Source organism: Lampris incognitus, chromosome 5 (genome assembly GCF_029633865.1).
Source record: "Lampris incognitus isolate fLamInc1 chromosome 5, fLamInc1.hap2, whole genome shotgun sequence".
NCBI classification, from domain to species: domain Eukaryota; kingdom Metazoa; phylum Chordata; class Actinopteri; order Lampriformes; family Lampridae; genus Lampris; species Lampris incognitus.
This window is the reverse complement of record NC_079215.1, coordinates 39,126,794-39,146,419: the sequence shown is the minus strand read 5'-3', so window position 1 is coordinate 39,146,419 and position 19,626 is coordinate 39,126,794. Positions and strand designations below refer to the sequence as shown.

Genomic DNA, 19,626 nt, shown 5'->3' with positions numbered 1-19,626 from the left:
TTCATTGCTCGTTTCATACTTCATTGTCACATCTTATTGACTAATGTTGAATCTCAACCTAGATTATGTGAGAATAATGTCATTTAGGAATACGTGCGATGACTCCAAACTACGCCAAAAGTTCCATCTACGGGCGTCCGGGTGGCGTGGCGGTCTATTCCGTTGCCTACCAACACGGGGATCGCCGATTCGAATCCCCGTGTTGCCTCCGGCATGATCGAGCGTCCCTACAGGCACAATTGGCCGTGTCTGCGGGGTATGTGGGTATGTGTCCTGGTCGCTGCACTAGCGCTTCCTCTGGTCGGTTGATTCAAGATGTGATAAGGGAATCTTTGTAGGGTATGACAAAAATAGCCCTTTGTATTTTGTTTACTACCATGACTATAGGGAAGTCCTAAAACACAGGCTTGTGAAGTTTGTCACAAAGAGTGTGGTTGAACATGAAACCCAGACAGACGTGACGACAGCAGATGATGGTTTCCATGGGAAGAGATACATGGCCCCCATGTGAAGCGCAGACGTAACTGACCAGAGTCGAGGGAAGACAGAAGGATCTCAGATGGGAACTTCTGATAGCCAAGGTGCTACTAAAATAGAGGGGAAAGGCCATGAGCCTCGCTACCCCAAAAGAGATAGGAGAGCCCCTCAGTTCCTCTCGGATTACATATAATAATAACAATAATAATAATAATAATAACAAATCAATCTTATATAGCACTTTTCAAACACTCAAAGTCGCTTTACAATAAACGGGGTGAAACAAGACAACAGATAAACATAGCACAAATACACAGGGGTGGATTGGGGGGGTACGAGAGGGAGAAGCGACAGCCACACATGGTGCCAGCAGTACTCCGACTTAGATACAAAAGGGCAAGAAAAACAAAAAACAACAGCACTGTAGACGTTGATTTTCTGTAGGGGTTTACTCCCATAGCCTATTCCTCTCCCGAGGTATCCATTAGGCAGTGGCACTATTTAACCCATAGCTGGGGGCTGGTTCGTGGGCATCAGGTAATAGCCACACACTGGTGGGCCTGCGTACCACACGTCTAGGGGCCAGACTTCCTCCGAGTCCCTTGTAGTTCAGCCAGGGTCCAAGGTGTACCCAGTTACCGTGTGTCGCCATGAAGAGGAACTACATAGGGCTCACTGTTGGGGAGGCTACATATGTACTGGCAGGGAGAGACTCCCGTGCTCGGCTCTCCTGTTCGCATTTCTGCTAGCCAGCGGTGAAGGTTGAGAGTGAGACGTGACGGACACAGAACACTACACCAACACACTAGACGCTTCACAACAACCTGACTTCTTACACAAGAATGACAGACACAGAAGGCATCTTCTCTAAAGCTCTCACTGCCTTCTTGCCGACTAAAACATTCAGATATTCCCATATTCTTTGTTACATGGGAAACTTTCTTGAATGTACAAACTTACATGGCTACCAGTAAATATGTTGAACTTGAATTTAGACAATAATTTACTATAATTATCAACTCATCGCCCTGTTTTATTTCCCAAAAAAAGAATGGATCCAGGTCAACCTGTTATTGACCTCTTGTACAATTCTGTACAGGATGAATGAAGACTATTTTATCTTCCCTCATCTCCCCATGCTGGTGGTTTATGTGCAACGTCCCAGAGAGTGGGCAGGTGTTTGAGCCTGAAACTTACTAATATATCTGATAACATATTTGATGTTGGATCTAATGACCAGGTGTTGACTAACACTGATTATTGTTACAGGATGTATGATGTACTGAGTCAGAGATTTGGGCTTATGCTATGAAAGAGGAAAGGGAATCTCTCAGGGAGAATAATACATTCACATGGACTACTCTACCAGAGGGTAAATATGCAGTAGGGGGTAGATGGGTCTATGCAGTCAAAGCTAATGCAGATGAGTCAGAGATCTATAAGGCTAGATATGTTGCCAGGGAGTAGACTACAAGGAAACTTTCCCCCCCAACTGCAAATCTGACATCAATTCGTGCCCTGATGCAAATGGCAGCACACTATGATCTTGACTTGCATCAGGTGGATGTTAAGACTGCCTGTCCGTATACTCCAATGGATTGTGACGTATATATGGAACAGCCAGAAGGATTTGAAGTGAATTCGGACACAGGTGAAAACCTAAGTCTGTAAACTGAACAAGTCACTGTATGATCTGAAACAGTCAGGTAGAAACTGGAACAAAATGCTGAACGATTACCTAAGTGAGAACGGTTTTGTACAGAATACAGCCGATTGGAAAAGAAAGAGCAATACTTGTAATTTGGGTTGATGACTTGATTATTGCTGCCAGTAATGACGATTTATTGAATGATGTGAAGAAAACATTGACCGCCAAATTTAAGATGAAGGATCTCGGAAAACTGAAACATTTCCTAGGCATTGATTTTGATCAGGATGAAGGAGTTGTGAAGATGAATCAGAAAAAGTAAATCTCAAAGGTACTGGAAAAACTTGGCATGTCAGACTGTAAGCCAAGGTCAACCCCATGTGAACAGAAGTTAGAGCACAATAGTGATGCTGACCTCGTTGATCCCAAGAGATACTGTGAGGTAGTAGGGAGCTGGATTTATGTATAATCACATGTATTAGACCTGATCTAAGCTGGGTTGTGAGTAAGCTACCACAGCAGCATTTGTCTGAGCCAAATGAACAGCACTGGTTGACAGCTAAACACGTGATGAGGTACCTGAAAGGCACAATTTATCATGAGTTGTGTTCTAGCAAAAGTGACACAAATCTAAAACTTGCGGCATATAGTGATTCTGATTGGGCATCTTATTTGAGTGATTGCAAGACACTGTTTTAGCTGAACTGAAAATGGTCCACTCATTTCTTGGAAATTAAAGAAGCAGGTCACAGTTGTTTTATCAACATGTGAAGCTGAATACATGGTGCTGGCTGTGACCATGGGAGAGAATCTGTATCTTAAACAGTTACTGAATGGGATGAAGAGTGGGTGCCAGTACACACCAGTGAAGATTTTTGAGGATAACCAAGGTGCAATTGCTCTGTCCAAAGACCCGGTGTGTCGCCAGTGGTGCAAACATATTGATATTAGGTATCATTTGGTTTGTTCAGCACTCAGTGATGGCATGATAACAATTGAATATTGTCCTACAGTGGATAAGGTTGCAGATGTTATGACTCAACAATGACAAAGCTCAAGATGGAGAAATTCACGAGTTTTATCTTTAGTGTTTAAGCTCCACCAAGACATGTGATTGTAAGTGCCATAAGTTGTTGGTTATAGAATGTTGTATGGTCTGTACGGTATGAGATCAAGTGGGGGGTGTTAACATGTGATCTCACACGTCATGCGTCATGTGTCATGCGTCATGCGTCATGCGTAGTGATTCTGATAAAATGTGCATTTGCCATTAAAGATGTTCTCTTTTCCAGTTTACTGGCAAATGATGTCAGCTGTATGTCTCATTGCCTCCATTAAAATAAGAACCTAAATAGTCTATCCCACACGAAAATGACTGCGCCAACAGCTAGTCTGCAGCCCTCCCCGGATCGGCAGTGTGGGTGCAGCAGCTACCAGGACAGCTCGGAAGAGTGGGGTAATTGGCTGGTTACAATTGGGAAGAAAAAGGAGGAGAAAAAAAAACTTAAAAAAATGTTCATCTACAGTTACTGAGTGCTACACACAGACCCTTGCAGAATGGGCCTGTTTTTGGACAAGTTCTGACGAAAGCAGAAGACTCTGACACTGACCTCTGTCCATGATAACACGTTCTTGGCCTCGTGTAACAGCTGCTCTTAGGCAACACTTTATTATTAGGAGAAAACAGGGCAATGTTGTTTGACTCAGAAACTTCTCTTCGGTATCTCAACTTTACTCCAGAAGCAGTGAAGTCATACAGTGTGTGCAACTGTGTGGTCAAGGGTATTGTCCCAGTTTCTCTAGCGTAACTATGCATCAGCCATTTTCTTGCCTTTTTGCACTAAAGCATAGCGAGTGGTCATAGAAAAGCCACATTTCAGCTAACACTACAATCCTGCATGCTACCATGTGATGTCAGGCATGTAGTGATAGCTGAGGGCTGCTTTAATGATCAATGTGTAGACATATTTTGATAAGAGATTTTTCGTTAAGCCTACTTTAGCTATGTCAAATACATAAAAATATTCAGAGAAATGTTGGACAATTCATTTTAGAATACCTTCACATGTTAGAATTATTACCTCCAAATAAATGCAATGATGACCTGAACATTATGATATCTGCTTCATCATTTCAACAAGCGATTTCATGCTTAACATGTCAATGCCCACAAATGATGCAATGATCCCCCTGCCTTCATCCATGACAAGCAGGAACTACAACCTGCCCCTTGCTTCCAATGTTTTTTCCAAGGCAAAGTGCAACGTTACCTCAAGTTCTCAACCCGATCACGTGGGACAAAAATGCTCTGCTTGAAGAGATGCATGCATGCACAACTCCATTTTTTGAAACTTGATGTGAGTCTAGGAGCAAGAGACGTGGAATTATCCTTATTCAAATCTGAGAGGAATCAGGTGACATTTAGTACCATAAACTTATAACTTCCCCCTTTGGGTTGATATCTATAGACACACACACACACACAGACACACACACACAGACACACAGACACACACACACACACACACACACACACACACACACACGCACGCACACACACAAAATATATTGGGTGGAAGGGTAATGCTCCAAGAAGTAAACATGTTCAGGTTCAGATGGAGGAATTACATGTTTACCAAATGGTGCTTGTTAAAATTTGGAATGTTTTTGGCCTACAAGGGACACCATGTTGAGCCATTCATCACTGGTATTTTTGAAATGCCAGAGCACAATGTCAATACTAATATTGACTCTTTTCGCTTTTCAGGATTGCTCTCTTGTGCATTTCTAGATTGGCTGAGGTGAATTTTGATCGGTTTTGAAGTTGCGTTAAGAAATCACTTGCAACTGTTGCTTAGTACTTGCCCCTTGAAGTCCACTGGCTAACAAAGACTAAATGAAAAATATAAACAAAATAAAAATCAAACCTCTTTAAGAACAGTATAAACAATTAATTAATCATACATCATATTTAAAAGATATTTGCAATTGATTAATCATATGAAAATGATTAGAGTGGGCTTTAAAAGGACAGCACTCGAGTTAAACAAACTGTAGTTAATGGTCACGCCTATCTTATATGAAACCGATCGTTGATTTTGGTCGTTACGCAACTGTATTGTTCATAAGGGTGGGGATACCTGCAGTCAGTTAAGACTGAAGAGGTCACTTAGATGAGTGATGCAACGTCTCTCTCAATAAACGTTGTGTCCACATGAACTGATTCAACTTTCTGTGATTTTCTTACCTGGATTATTGAGCATGCATAAAGACATGTTAGTAACATAATTCTTTGGGGGGTAAAAATCACTATCGTGTTAATAACCTCGTAATTTCTACTGATATTTTTCATGTATTTTAAAAGCGAGATGATTGGCAAATAGGATCCAAAATCTCACGTGAAAAATAAATAGATGCCAATGTGAGAATCCAGAAATGATTACAACGCTTTAGAAATCTGTTGTGGGAAATGCAAAATCCCATGACTACTGCATCATCATCTGGTGGTCTAGGTAGATAGATAGATAGATAGATCGAATAAATTGAGATGCAGCTGCATTGGTAATGTTTTTTAAACTTGAGAATAAACTATTAAAATGTGATTGCACGTTTTGATGAATAAAGTAGATTAAGATTGATAGGTCTCCAATTTTGTTGGTAGACCAATTCGTTCGGCTTGCAAATTTTTCATACTTGTCAAACTTTGCGATGTCCATACTTTTGAGATACACGTCCTTAGGTCAACTTTTGTTTACTATCATTAATTCTATAGAAGTAGCCTACAGAGCTGTGTTCAAAATGTATGACAGCGTCGCCATCTAGTGGCCAATACGTTTAAATTCGTTTGAGCCAGCGGAGCACTTGAACAGTGGGTAGTGTAGTTTTTCAAGTGGCAGCCATGTTAGTTCCACAGTCACAAAGAATAGTGGGGAAACGTTTTAAAAAGCGTTACGGGCAGTTGTAGTTGAAGGAGGTAGGCATACTGCGACTCAGATGGGTAGATCATATGGAGAAAGTGGGTATACTCTCCTATAAAATTCAATGTTTTTTTGGCTGACAGGTGAAATTGTGTGAAATAGCGTAAATTGACAGAAAAAGAGGTGGGGGAAAAACTCCGCATACCCCCCCACTACACCACTGGTAAGGGGTCTCGAAGTAGAAGACTTAATGATAATGCTTTCAATAAAATTCTTCTCCATAATATTTCAACAAGCGAGCAGTCCCGGTCATATAAAGATAAAGGAATCATATGTTGTTGCTTTGTCTGCAAGTGTTTTACACTGAATTTTCCCATAATTGGCGTTATTACAGCACGTGGCCTTGTAAAAGTAGAAGCATGAAATATAATAACCAGTTTTTTTTATCAAAAAATCACTTTTAAAATCGACTTAACATAAAATACCTGAAGGTTAAATCGATTCAAAGAGTCTGCGCTACTGCACTACAGCTCCCACAGCTCTCAAAGCAGCCTCTGTCTGAGTGCTACCCTTTGCGCAGCGACTGCCGTTTCGCAGATAGGTAAACAATGTCTATTGCCCGACGCGATTTGACGGATAAGGGAGGCGATCCAGATGATTTTTTCAGCAGCTCGAAAATACTCCTGCCGCTGATTCTACCCTTAGTTTTATTTTTTGCTTAAAGGAGACGCAACAAAGCGTACAAAATGGTTGTGGACCAGGCCCGTGCGAATAAGTAGGTTTACTATAGCTTTAAGAAGGCAAAATAGAGTCTGGTTCTTTAAAACTATATTGGTTTATTACTGAATATATAATTAAGAAAAGTTTATTTTCTAATTAATAAACTAATGCAAATAATTTGCGACGGACTCAACGCATTCTGTCAAATATGTCTCACTGTTGGATAAAGGCCTCTTGCAATCAAAACGTGTTAATATCAGATCTGTTTCGATTTTCCTCGAATCGCGAGTAAACCTACTCAAGTCCGTCCGGAATTTAAGGCGCTAAATAAAAAGCGGGGGTGGCTCAACGGTTATGGAACCGGAGAGTAACCAGACCAGGGACGAAACCAAAGAGGCAGAGCCGTTGGAGGACAAGGCCGCAGAGCAGACCCGGGGTGTTGGTACCAGCCTCGCCCCGCGGAGGGGGCTTAGAGAGCGCGGAGGCGGTCGTCCGAAGTCGGGACCCCGGGACACAAACGGAGCAGCGCCGAGAACCCCGAGCTCCGGCAGGGTTTTACGAGACCGGTCGACGCGGGCAGTGCCAGCCTGGCTGAAGGATAGCAAGAGCGACGACGAAGGCGAGTCGAGCCCGGACACAGGTGCAGTGAAACGGAGGAAAGTTTCATACAGCCGACGGAGGAAATATGCAGAAACTGCGAGTTCATCAGACCCTCCCGGAGAGGTTGTAGGTGACAACGTCCAAGTCAGAGAGTAAGTCTGAATGCTGATTTTTGCCATCTAACAAACAGTTTCTGATTCACCGTTTTGGGCTCCGCATCGCGACCTGGCATTACCTTCACAGTTTGTCGGTCGGGTCAGGTCCCGTCAAAAGCACGCCTCTCGATCTGATTGCTCTTCCCTCCTTTTATGGGGAGGGTGGGGTAAAAAAATTTACCTGACTTAATTTGTCAGCAAGTCCCAACATTCATAACCTTTGTGTGGTCGATACGAGTTGTTGATATGTGGAAAGGAATACCGTTCCTTAAGAAAAGAGAGTATGAATAATCGTTATGACTCTGTTTTTACCAGTCTTTCCTCTCTCTGTTTTGCCCCTGTAGCTCAGGGGACCACAGGAAGCCTGCCACAGATGCTCAAGGTGATCTACATCAAATGACATGAGAACAAAGCAATGTTGTATGACATTTAATCGATATCACAGAAAGTTGAGTCAGTTCATCTGGACACAATGTTTATTGAGAGATACGTTTCATCACTCATCTAACTGACCACTCAGTCTCAACTGACTGCAGGTATCCCCACACTTGCAAACAATACAGTGGCATAATGACCGAAAACAACGATCGGTTGCATATGCAAATTGCCGTGACCATTAACTAGAGTTACAATGGTTACGTATACTATTCACAGAATATTTTGGTAACAGTTGCAATCACAGCATTGTAAAATGGTGACAGATGTACTCTAAGCACTCCCTCAGTTCAGGGATGGCCATTCCCTCTTCACATAGATGGCCTCTTTGACTCCCCATTCAAGGATGTGCACATCCTCATCATTGAAAGGAGTGGCCACTGGCCTGTAGATGGGTGTAGACTGTGGAGTCCTGGCCTTGAGGCGTTAGCTCTCCTGTGTTGTGCCATCCTCTTTGCCAGCGTCACGGGAATCCTCCTGGCACTTAACAGCGTACACTATATTGCTCTGTTTGTGCAGTAGTCTACCCCGATCCTTGGGGTAGATCAATTTCTGGTAGAGCGTGCTTTGGGGGTTGAAAGCAACTGAGATATGGTGTTTGGAAAATATGCCTCAACTGTTCCTAATACTGCGTCTCAGTTGCTTTCAAACCCCAACACTTAGATGAGTGATGAAACATTTCTCTCAATAAACGTTGTGCCCAGATGAACTGATTCAACTTTCTGTGATTTCCTTATCTGGATTATTGAGCATGCATAAAGACATACCTGGAGAGGAGATAGGGACCACCAGGTATTCCCCCTTCTGAAACACAATGATGACTCAATGCTTGTTGAGGTATCAGCTGTGCTCCTACGACCTCCATAGGTTACAAAGCTGATGGTGATGACAAAGACATTTAATTGATATATTTCTAAGTTAAATATCATGCTCTGCCTTGAGATTGAATTTGCATTTGAAACAATGTTTGCTTGCAACTGTGTGTTTGCGTGTCGGCACACACCTACTATGGACTATTATATGCCATATGTTTGATGGCCCATTTCTACTCCACAGTTCCCTCCTCTAGACGCACATCAACCCAAACCCGTGCCAAGCCCCCGTCTACCAGGGGCTTGACCAAGCCCATATGTAAGAGTGAACCTGGCACAGAGAATCAAGCTGGTGAGCAACCTCTTGACATGAACTATTCTGGAAACCTAGTCTATGGTTCAGGCCTGTTTCTGTGTGACCCAGGTCCATGTGTCTTCCCTGTTGCCAGTAGTTTCTACCTGGTGACTTGTTTGAGCACAAGTTCAATTCCAGTGGGATTTCCATAGTTACCCAGCACAAATCATCATGCTCTTAAAACAGTACCGTAGTGTATTGATTGCATATGTTTTCTATTTCTGCACGTGGTTGCACACATTACACTTCGTCTATAAAATATTAAGTGTAACCTCAAAATGAGTATGGCCTGCCTTTGGTGTAGTGGTCTCTTGTTGTCCTACTTTTGATCATGACTTCTGTTTTACTCTCATGTAGCTGTGGAGGGAGTATTAAAAGTAAAGGAGAAGAATACCAACAAAATGTGAGTTTACATTCTCATTCCTCTAATATTGTGCTCCTACAGCCTGACAAGGTAGACCATGGAACTAGCAGTGCCAGGGTTAGAGGTTTGATTCTTGTTTGGGCAACCAAATGAATGCTAAACTTGCACATACTTGTATTGCTGTCAGGCATCTTTGATGCAACATCCACGAAATGTCATTTGTTGGAAAAAATACGTACAGTACCCCTTTAATTTATTTATCACAGGCAATAGGGAGAAGACATAGTGCAGCAGCATGTTAATAGACCCCTACACAGAGACAGTGGAAAGCATGTCTTGTTCACATGTATTTTAGCCCTCTGGCAATATTGTACTCAGGTCTCTTTTTGATGTGGTGAGTGAAAGAAAGAGAGTGAATTAGTGAGAAAAGAGTGCTTGATTTCATGACTGATTTTCAATCTCTTATCTTAGTGAAAAGAAAGAGGAGGAAGGTGACTATGTGGATGAGTCAGTCCTGGATGATGAAGGCCTTCCATTTCAGGATGACCCAAATGACCTTAACTACCAACTGCAGACTCAGAGGTAGTCTCTACTTAAACCATATCCCTTTGCCCCATGCAGACAATGTGATGGAATTTGGTTGAAGCACATGTTTGAGGCTTCAACGCTGAAGAATATTTGTTTTTTTCAGTGGTGAAGAGGAAGAGGGCTTCAGCAGTGATGAAGATGTTCCCTTTAGAGATGACTTGAATGACCAGAGTTATGACCCCAAGGCTGAAAGGTTGTGTGTGTGTGTGTGTGTGTGTGTGTGTGTGTGTGTGTGTGTGTGTGTGTGTGTGTGTGTGTGTGTGTGTGTGTGTGTTTGTGTGTGTGTTTGTGTGTGTGTTTGTGGGTGTGTTTGTGGGTGTGTGTGTGGGTGTGTGTGTGGGTGTGTGTGTGGGTGTGTGGGGCATTGACACACACCTCAGTGCTATGTATGTGCTGCCTGTGTTACTAGATTTAATTAATTATGAGTGCAAGATGTTCTGGTATCTTTTTTGTTTAATCTCACTCTCTCTCCCTCAGAGATGTACCCAAAGCAAAGCGCCGCCCCCCCCCAAGACAGAAGGAAAAGAAGGAGAAAGCACTTGCTAAAGAAAAAGAAGTTGTAGAGATAAAGACAGAAGATTTAGAAAACCCAGAGAGCGTGGAGGAAGAGGTGAAACTGGAGGAGGAGACTGGCGAGGACCCAGATGGGCCCAGGAAGTAAGCAAGTACAGAACTTAAAATGTGCATTCCCCAGAACTAGGGCTCCACAGGCTACAGTAATGTCATTAGGGCATTACTATGTACGTTTTCTGTTGCAATGTCTTTTCTCCAAGGAACTGCAACATTGGTCTCTGATTTCCCTCTGCCTGCATTGTGACAATATCTTCCTTTCCTTCTGATTCCATCATGGATCCGGAAGCTTGATGTGGCTCCAGAGCTACATCAGTTAACCTAGACTTTGTATATTTGATAATCGTTCAAAGTAACAAAGTAAAAACACTTTGTTACTGCACCTGAGTATTTTTTGGGCACATTTGTACTTTACCTCAGTGTTTACATTTTTGGTGACTTTCACTCTGTTACTATATTTTCATAATAAAATGTCTACTTTTACTCTGACACAATTTTCCTAAACACATTTGTTGCTCATTACTAGATGTGTATTTGTTTTAGGAAAATTGGGGGTGATGGGATACAGACTAGGGATGCAATGGTTCAACAAGCCCATGGTTCAGTTTGTAGTGCTGGTTTTGGGTCACGGTTTCGGTTCAGTTTGATTTGCACATTTAAGGAGAAGAAAAACATGACCATTTCCAATGTTCTCTCTGTATTTTGTCTTATTTGCAAAAATAAAAAGTTCCTCCATTCAGAGATTTGATAATATATGAAATCAGAAGCAAAAGTGTTACTTAGCCCATTTAAAACAAGCATAACAAACATAAAAATACTTTACCTTATTTGCAAAAATAACATTTTCAATTCAAAAATGAATAATAAAATAACTATATATGGCGACACGGTGGCGCAGTGGTTAGCACAGTCGCCTCACAGCAAGAAGGTCCTGGGTTTGAACCCCGGGATTGTCCAACCTTGGGGGTCATCCCAGGTTGTCCTCTGTGTGGAGTTTGCATGTTCTCTCTGTGTCTGTGTGGATTTCCTCTGGGTGCTATGGTTTCCTCCCACAGTCCAAAGACATGTAGGTCAGGTGAATCAGCCATACTAACTTGTCCCTAGGTGTGAATGTGTCGGCCCTGTGATGGTCTGGCGGCTTGTCCAGGGTGTCCCCTTGCCTGCAGCCCAATGACTGCTGGGATAGGCTCCAGCATTCCGCGGCCCCAATTGGGATAAGCGGCTCGGATAATGGATGATGAATAACAATATATAAACAAGATACTCTTTCTAAAGTAAAAGTGCCACTTTGCCTACTATTTAAAAGAAAGTGCAGCATAAATGTATCCTGCATTCATCAATTCATCAGCTAAGTGTGTGCTTGTATGGTTCTCATACAGGGGACGTATTTGTAACTGCAGTTTTCATCTCCCAGTTCAAAATATAATGAATATTTGCAGTCAGGTAACTCTCAGTCGCCCTGGAGGTCCACCGTCACGCGTGGGAGCTGTGTTGTAGGTTTTTGGCCAGTTGGTTCTCAATTCCCTCACATGTCTGTTCATAGAGGTCAGGGATTACTTTTTTTAGTAAAGTGCGTGCGGGAGGGCAGAGTTCATTACTCTGACCCCCCTGGGGGAAGAACTGGCTTTGAGGCAGCTGGTCTGACCTCTGATGTTCTGTAAGCATTGTCCTGGGGGAAGGAGGCAGAACGGACCATGTGCTGGGTGGATGGTGTCCTCCATCATACTTGGGGCCTTCCTTCTGCAACGAGTGGTGTAAATGTCCTGAAGCTGTGGCAGTGCTGCTCCTATGATTTTTGAAGCTGTTTTTACTATCCTTCTCAGTTGTTTGTGGTCCTATTCAGTCAGGTTGCCAAACCACACCAGTATGCTTCCAGTAAGGATGCTCTCTATGGTAGTCTGATAGAAACTGACCAGGGTTTTTGTGGAAATTCTGAAATTTTTAAGACATCTCAGAAAGTATAGTCACTCTTGTGCCTTCTTGATGACACAACTGGTGTTTAGAGACCAGGAGAGGGAGTCTGAGATGCAAATGCCTGAAGTTCTTCACAGTTTCAACAGGGACAAAGTTGATGTAAACTGGTGTCTGAATCGTTTTGGACTTCCTAAAATCAACAATTATCTCCTTTGCTTTCTCAACATTTAGGGAGAGGTTGTTATCTTGACACTATATGGATAGGTCCCCCACCTCTTTCCTATGGGCATCTTCATTGTTGTCATTTATCAGTCCAATTACTGTGGTGTGAATTTCACTATTTGGCAACACACTCATGTGTACACAGACCGTAGAGTAAGGAACTAAGGGCCCAGACACACCAAACCGACTAGCGGCAACAAAAGCCGACTGTTGCGTCGCCTGCCGTCTAAGCCAAAAAATAGCACTTGAACACACTGCAAAGACTACAGTCGATGGCCAAGTAGTATGTACGTTCTACACTGATTCACAAAGCTGAACAGCCAATCAGAGTGATCTCTCTCACCGGCGGGCTCCGCCGATTCAACATGCTGAATTGGCTGAAAGCTGCCAACAGGGGTCCAACTAGTGCCGATGGTGCGGGACACACTGCAAAAACTAGGGTCACAGACGCTTACTGACGGCCCGACATTGGCCGACGGCCGACCATTGGCCTGGTGTGTCAGGGCCCTAAGGCAACAACCCTGCGGTGCTCCTTTGTTGAGAACTATGGTAGATGAGTAGCTGGTACCTGCACTCACTGTTTGAGCTCTGCCTGTCAGAAAGTCATATAACCACGTACAGATGGAATTACATAGACCAAGGTCCGTACGCTTTAAAACCAGTTTAGATGGTACAATGGTATTAAATGCAGAGCTATAGTCAATAAACAACATTCTGACATAGGTGTTTCAAGGTGTTTTAACACAGTATGCAGAGCCAATGACATAGCATCTTCCGCAGATCTATTTGACTGACAAGCAAACTGTAGCAGATCAAGGTTGGCAGGAATGTTAAGATTAACTAATTTTTCAAAGCATTTCATTGTTACTGACATCAAAGCAACAGGTTTGTAGTCATTAAGACAGGATACAGGTGATTCTTTGGGTACAGGCACAGTAAGAGTTTTCTTAAAGCATGTAGGAATCACACATAGTGACAATGACTGGTTAAAAATATCTGTAAAAACATTCAATAGCTGACTAGGGCAGGTCTTATGGACACGAGATGGGATACCGTCTGGGCCGGCTTGCATGCTTTGACAGATTTAAAAACCTAACTCATGTCAGCCTCTGTCACTTGATGTGTTACCTCATTGAGTGAGTGCCCAACAAGGTTCTGTATATTGTCTGGTGGTCCTGAGTCACACTCAAAGCAGGCATAGAACCTATTCAAGTCATCCGGGAGTAATGTGTAAAGCAATGTTTACAGACACTCTCTTTTTTTATTGACAACCTTCACTCCCTCGCTATTGTAGTGAACGCTGAATCTAAAATGTTCCCACACAACTAACTTAAAAGATGATGGTGCATCCTCAAACATTACATTTTCTCCTTCACATGCCATCTCCACACTGTACTCTTGCCGCTTGGCTTCCATTCCATTTCCCTCTCTCCAGTTCAACCTATGTGACTCATCATTGGTATACTGACAGTTCATTGGACAGCTACTTTCTGGGAATGGGGAAAAGGAAGGGAGAATCTGGCATACACACAACCTAGCAACTTTTGTTTCCTCATGGAACCAAAAAACTACGTCTCACATGTGCAAACTGAGCCGTGGTTTGTGTAATGATGTACAGTTCATGTTTTACGGTCCGGTTTTGCATCCCTAGTACAGACATCAAGTGCTCAGTGGATGAACTTGTTTGGCAAACAGGCAGCTGTCTATGCAGGCAGTTATTTGGTTGAATTAGGCAGTCCTCCTGGCTTATTGGCTAATTAAGTTTAACTGAAGCATGTGCAACTTACTGCAACAGGTTTTGCTTTTGGGGATGTTATGGTGAATAGACTAAGGACGTAAGACACAAAGATAACTAACCGAGCAGAGGTTCTCCAAGTTCTTCCTTGGTATGTCAGAGAAATAATGATGATCATGCTGTTATGGCTGTCAGCTCTCTAACTTAAAGCCTCAGCAACAATAAGAAAATAATAACATAATGAATGCTAATGCGTGGCTGCTTTTCTGGATTAACAACATTTGCTTTTACTTGTTATACCTTTAATATCAGATACTTGAAGACTTTTACTCAAATAAAATTCTCACGGGTGACTTTTTCACTTTTACCAAAGTGATTTTCTAGTAAAGTGTCTACTTTCACTCAAGTATGGATTTGGATACTCTTTCCATATTTTATATTTAGCAATATAGCCATGTTCAGTGTTGCCATTAGCAATGAATTAACTCATCCATTCTCTCTCAGGAGAGGCCGGCGAAGGAAAGATGACAAAACTCCACGGCTTCCAAAGAGAAGGTGAAGTGAATGAACCTCATATTTTCTTCCTTGATTCTTTTGTGTACTCTCCTTGTTCATCTCTGACAAAGGAACGCTAAAGCAGATTTGCCTTTGTCTCTTTTTTGCGGGGTGGAAGTTGACTGAATATGTGGAATTTGACAGAAGACCTTGATGTTATTTGAATATTTTCATTTGAACAAGGCAACATATCATTTAAGTATGTCTTGCTCACACAGGAAGAAGCCCCCAGTGCAATATGTTCGCTGTGAGATCGAAGGGTGTGGTACAGTCCTGGCCCATCCCCGCTACCTACAGGTCTGTTACATAAAAACACAATCCTTATGAAAACTGTTTCTTGGTCGGTCACGATTTGTAAGAGGGCAGTTACAAAGTTCAAATCATAGCTCATGCATGTATGTCTCTGCTATATTAAAAGTTGACCATGTAAATAGCTAACGATGCATGTCCAATCTGAATGACCATTGTAGATGGCCAACAATGCACATTTGCACAAGCTGTACCCTGAAAACATTTGTTGACCCATAAACCTCTGACTATTCAAGATCTCTGCCTGTTGTATTATCTTCACCATGAGCTGTGCTCGTTTTAATTGTTTGTCCTTTTTTAAACCCGTTTTATTACTTTTTTTCCCCTTATATACAATTCTTGCTGATCTTTCCCACTACTCCCTCTTCCTTGTTTCCTTTTGTTACCCAGCACCATATTAAATATCAGCACTTACTGAAGAAGAAGTATGTATGTCCTCATCCCTCTTGTGGAAGACTTTTCCGACTGCAGAAGCAACTACTGCGTCATGCCAAGCACCACACTGGTAAACATGCACACACATTTAGCTGAGAAGATACAGATCTCTTCATTCTTTAGTGCTGTTTTCATGAAAACATGAAGACAGAGGACACCACTATTACAGTGTTGTTGTTGTTTTTTTGTTGCTGTTGTTATTGTAGACCAGAGGGACTACATTTGTGAGTTTTGCGCTCGCGCTTTCAAGAGTTCCCACAACCTGGCTGTGCACCGCATGATCCACACAGGGGAGAAACCTCTTCAGTGAGTCTTTATGCATATGTACCAAAATTTGCTTGTTCTCTTAGTTTAAAAGAACTCAATCAGAATATTCACTTTTATTCATTCACTTAAGTTCATTACCTCTCCTTCTTTTAACCCTGCCTTGCCCAACTGAAAGGTGTGAGATCTGTGGCTTCACTTGTCGCCAGAAGGCCTCTCTCAACTGGCACATGAAGAAGCATGATGCTGATGCCACCTATCAGTTTTCCTGCTCCATCTGTGGCAAGAAGTTTGAGAAGAAAGACTGTGTGGTGGCTCATAAAGCAAAGAGTCACCCAGAGGTACTGATTGCTGAGGCCCTTGCAGCCAACGCTGGAGCCCTTATTACAACCCCTGCCTCGCTGCTGGAACTGCAGGGAAACCCCATGCAAGCAGAGGTTGGTAGCCTGGAAGTGGGCCAGGTAGTGCAGGCTGGGCAGGTTGCACAATTGAGCCAAGTGGAGCAGGTTGGGAAACAGGTAATGCATGCTTCCCAGTCATCCCATATTGGTCAAGTGGCCCAACAAGTGAGTCACCAGGTGGTGTTACTGGGACAAGACCAAAGCCTCCACACCATGCAGGTGCCGGTGACCATTGCCCTGTCCTCTATTGATCCTCCTTCACCTGCTGAAAACCAGCAGCAGACCCACCTCCAGCTCCAGATGCCCTTCCAGTTTGTGCAGGCAGCTCAGCAGTCTCAACAGCAGCAGCCCCAAATCCAGCAATTGACCCTCCATTCCAGCTCAGTTATGACCCAGCATCAACCACAGCTGCAGCAACTGCCCCTGCAGTCTTATTCCCCCCAGCAGCAGCAGGGCCAGACACAAACTCAAATCCTCCACATGAGCTTCCAGCCTGTCAGCGAGTCACAGACCCATATTCAGCAGATCCCCATACTAGCAACACCTCAGCAGCTTCAGACCCTGCAGACTGCAACCTCGAGCCCATCTCTCCTTTCATTGTCCCAGCCGCAACCACAGGATCCAAGCCCCAATAATGGGGAAAGCTATGCTCTGGACACCTCTGTACTCTCTTCCTCCTCTCCGTCAGCTAACTCCCTTGCTCAGCAAACGGAAGCAGTAGGGGAAGGGGATGTGGTCTGGGATTAGGCAGGAGGAGGGGAAGTTTTGACTGACAGCACAGACCAACATGTGTAGCAGGGACTTATTTAAACAGGAAGGTTGCACTTAAAGCAAGGCATAGATATTGGCAGTGTATCAGTGAACCCATATTCTGTAATGCAATGTTTTAAATACATGTAGAATCACCCATATGTTATGTGCTATTCACCTATAGTTACCATTTTGGTAGGTTCTTAGATCAATCTGTATCAGGGAAAACTGTGTGCGTGTGTGTGTGTGTGTGTGTTTATGTATATGTATATGTAAGTTGTTGCCTTTGTACATAAAGTGAATTAATGGTAGTCTTCTAAAGTTAAATGGCTTTTAATGCGAGTGGTGTGTGTATTGATAGTAAAAATCCTCTCTTGGTGGATACCCTGCACTGTAACTAAACTCATTTTATTATGCAACTATACTGCATACTTTTATGTGAAAATAAGCACATCAATTTACATTCTTCCATGTATGTCATCATTGGGTTAAACCTGAAAAAGTAATGGAACATCATGAATGTCTCTGGAAAAGTTGTAAAATGGTACATTTCTAAAAAGTTTGTTCAAACATAAGTGCTGCTAGCAAGGTTTTAATCAGCCTTGAAAGAAGAACTCATAAAACCAATTCATCGTTCACATGAAACATTACTAAACATCAGAATAAGCGGTACACCTAAAATTGAACTGAAAATAGCTGAGTTATTGGACACGGAAAATGCTCTACATTGTGGGAAAAGTCCTTTAAAAACCAAGCAATTGAACTGGGAAAGTTATATCGGAAGCCTGCCAAATGTGTCTACAATGAACTTACTATAATCAGAATTTTAATGCATGGCATGTAGTACAGATGAGCTGACACAAATTTGAGGAAAACAAAAAGACAGCATCCTGAAAAACAGTTTTCAATAATAATGGGGGCAAAACATCAATATAAAAATATCATAAGATGGAAGAACTGAGCACATGTTTCAACTCAGAACAGTCAAGCACATAGACAATAGCTACCAGAACAGTCACATAATCAGGACATATGGAGACGCTCTCTGTCCCTCTGCATAGCATACTGTTTCATGGCTTTTTTGGGGGGGATCAAGGTGTTAGTCACTCCCACCCTCCTCTTCTTCCCTTTTAGTCCCTCGGTCTCCTCTTGCTTGCTTTCCTGGGAGAGGGTTTGGGATCCCCCTGCAGGGGACCTACCTGTTTGGGGGTCAGCCTGCTCTGACCCTGGGGTTTCATTGTCCACAGGAGACTGAAAGTCACTGGGAATCACTGAGGTCTGAAGGTCACTGTCGTGAGCAAACTTGCATTTGATTCCAAACCGGCACCTTCCATCCTTTCTGTATGCCACACACATCCTCTTGCCTCCTATTTGGGAGGGTTTAGCCTGCATTGTGAGGGGCACATGTTTTTGTAAAGCGTTGAGCTTCTGGTCAACCTGAGCCTTGAACGGGTTGGCGAACACACTGCTGTCAGAGTGGGTGTGTAATGGAGGAGGGGGCAGTTTGATGTTGGTGGTAGTGGTGCGAGAGCTCAAGTATACAGTGGATATGGTGGGATGAGATGGTGCTGAGGTCATTGCTTCTGACGCTATTTCTGGGAGGTGCTTTGGTGATGAGGGCTCTATGTCCTCTCCCTCCACTTCAGACACACTACCAGACTCGCTAGAAGCTGAGCCACACTCCAGTAGAAGGTTGCGGGTTTTGTTGACAACCGTCGCTCCATAACTCACCTCTCTCCCAGAGCTTGAGAAAGACCACAAAAAAGACAGAGACACACATACACACAAGAATAAACGTGAGAATGGTCTGGTGATTTGGTTTGGACTAAAAGGGAGCTCATTTTGATCGATTTGACCTTGTTGATATTATACAATAGTAAGGGAGCTACACAAGCTAACGTTTTTAAGTCAGCTAATTAGTTGAGATAAACTTGCTTTGTAGCGACTTACATTACAGTATCGTTGTTCACGTCGTCACCGTCTTCTTCGCTCTCAGAGTCAGAGTACACAGTGTAGCCGACGAGGGAGTTCATGGTGAAAATAAATCCCCCCGAATGTTAGCTAAGCTTGTTGAATAGCACTTCAGGCCTGATAGGCCCGTCACGGCTGTATCTGAGACAAGTCGTGGCTGATATCTAACTTGACTTAATGCAATAACTCCACACAGCTAGAGAAATATAGTACTCGTTTACCATCTTCTATCGTGCAAAACACACAGCTTTTAAATACCTCTTGACTACCTACGTTAGCTACTGACATTCAAAGGCTATTTTATATTTGTGTGCATCTGTGTCTTCACTGCCAACTAGAGCACAGGCGGGGTATTGCACCATCAAACACAGGCCACTAACTGCGCCAGTGTGGGCGTGAGGGACGCAATAGCATTTAGCTGTTGAAGCA

At 43.0% G+C, this 19,626-nt stretch overlaps 2 protein-coding genes across 2 annotated transcripts; one reads left to right on the top strand and one right to left on the bottom strand.

The window, feature by feature from the left end:
• Positions 1-6,848: 6,848 nt before the first annotated feature.
• zfp91 (ZFP91 zinc finger protein, atypical E3 ubiquitin ligase) lies at positions 6,849-17,225 on the top strand. The gene is made up of 12 exons (XM_056280546.1): positions 6,849-7,514; positions 7,862-7,899; positions 9,009-9,116; positions 9,477-9,522; positions 9,955-10,065; positions 10,175-10,264; positions 10,549-10,728; positions 15,017-15,067; positions 15,286-15,364; positions 15,767-15,881; positions 16,018-16,117; positions 16,254-17,225. Exons 1-12 carry the CDS (start codon positions 7,117-7,119, stop codon positions 17,221-17,223), a joined length of 2,286 nt encoding a protein of 761 aa, XP_056136521.1. The 5' UTR covers positions 6,849-7,116; the 3' UTR covers positions 17,224-17,225.
• Positions 17,226-18,249: 1,024 nt separating this feature from the next.
• On the bottom strand, positions 18,250-19,485 carry si:ch211-113e8.11 (uncharacterized). Its single transcript, XM_056280547.1, has 2 exons — positions 19,177-19,485; positions 18,250-18,970 (listed from the first exon to the last, which is right to left on the bottom strand). Exons 1-2 carry the CDS (start codon positions 19,257-19,259, stop codon positions 18,250-18,252), a joined length of 804 nt encoding a protein of 267 aa, XP_056136522.1. The 5' UTR covers positions 19,260-19,485.
• Between the last annotated feature and the right edge of the window lie 141 nt (positions 19,486-19,626).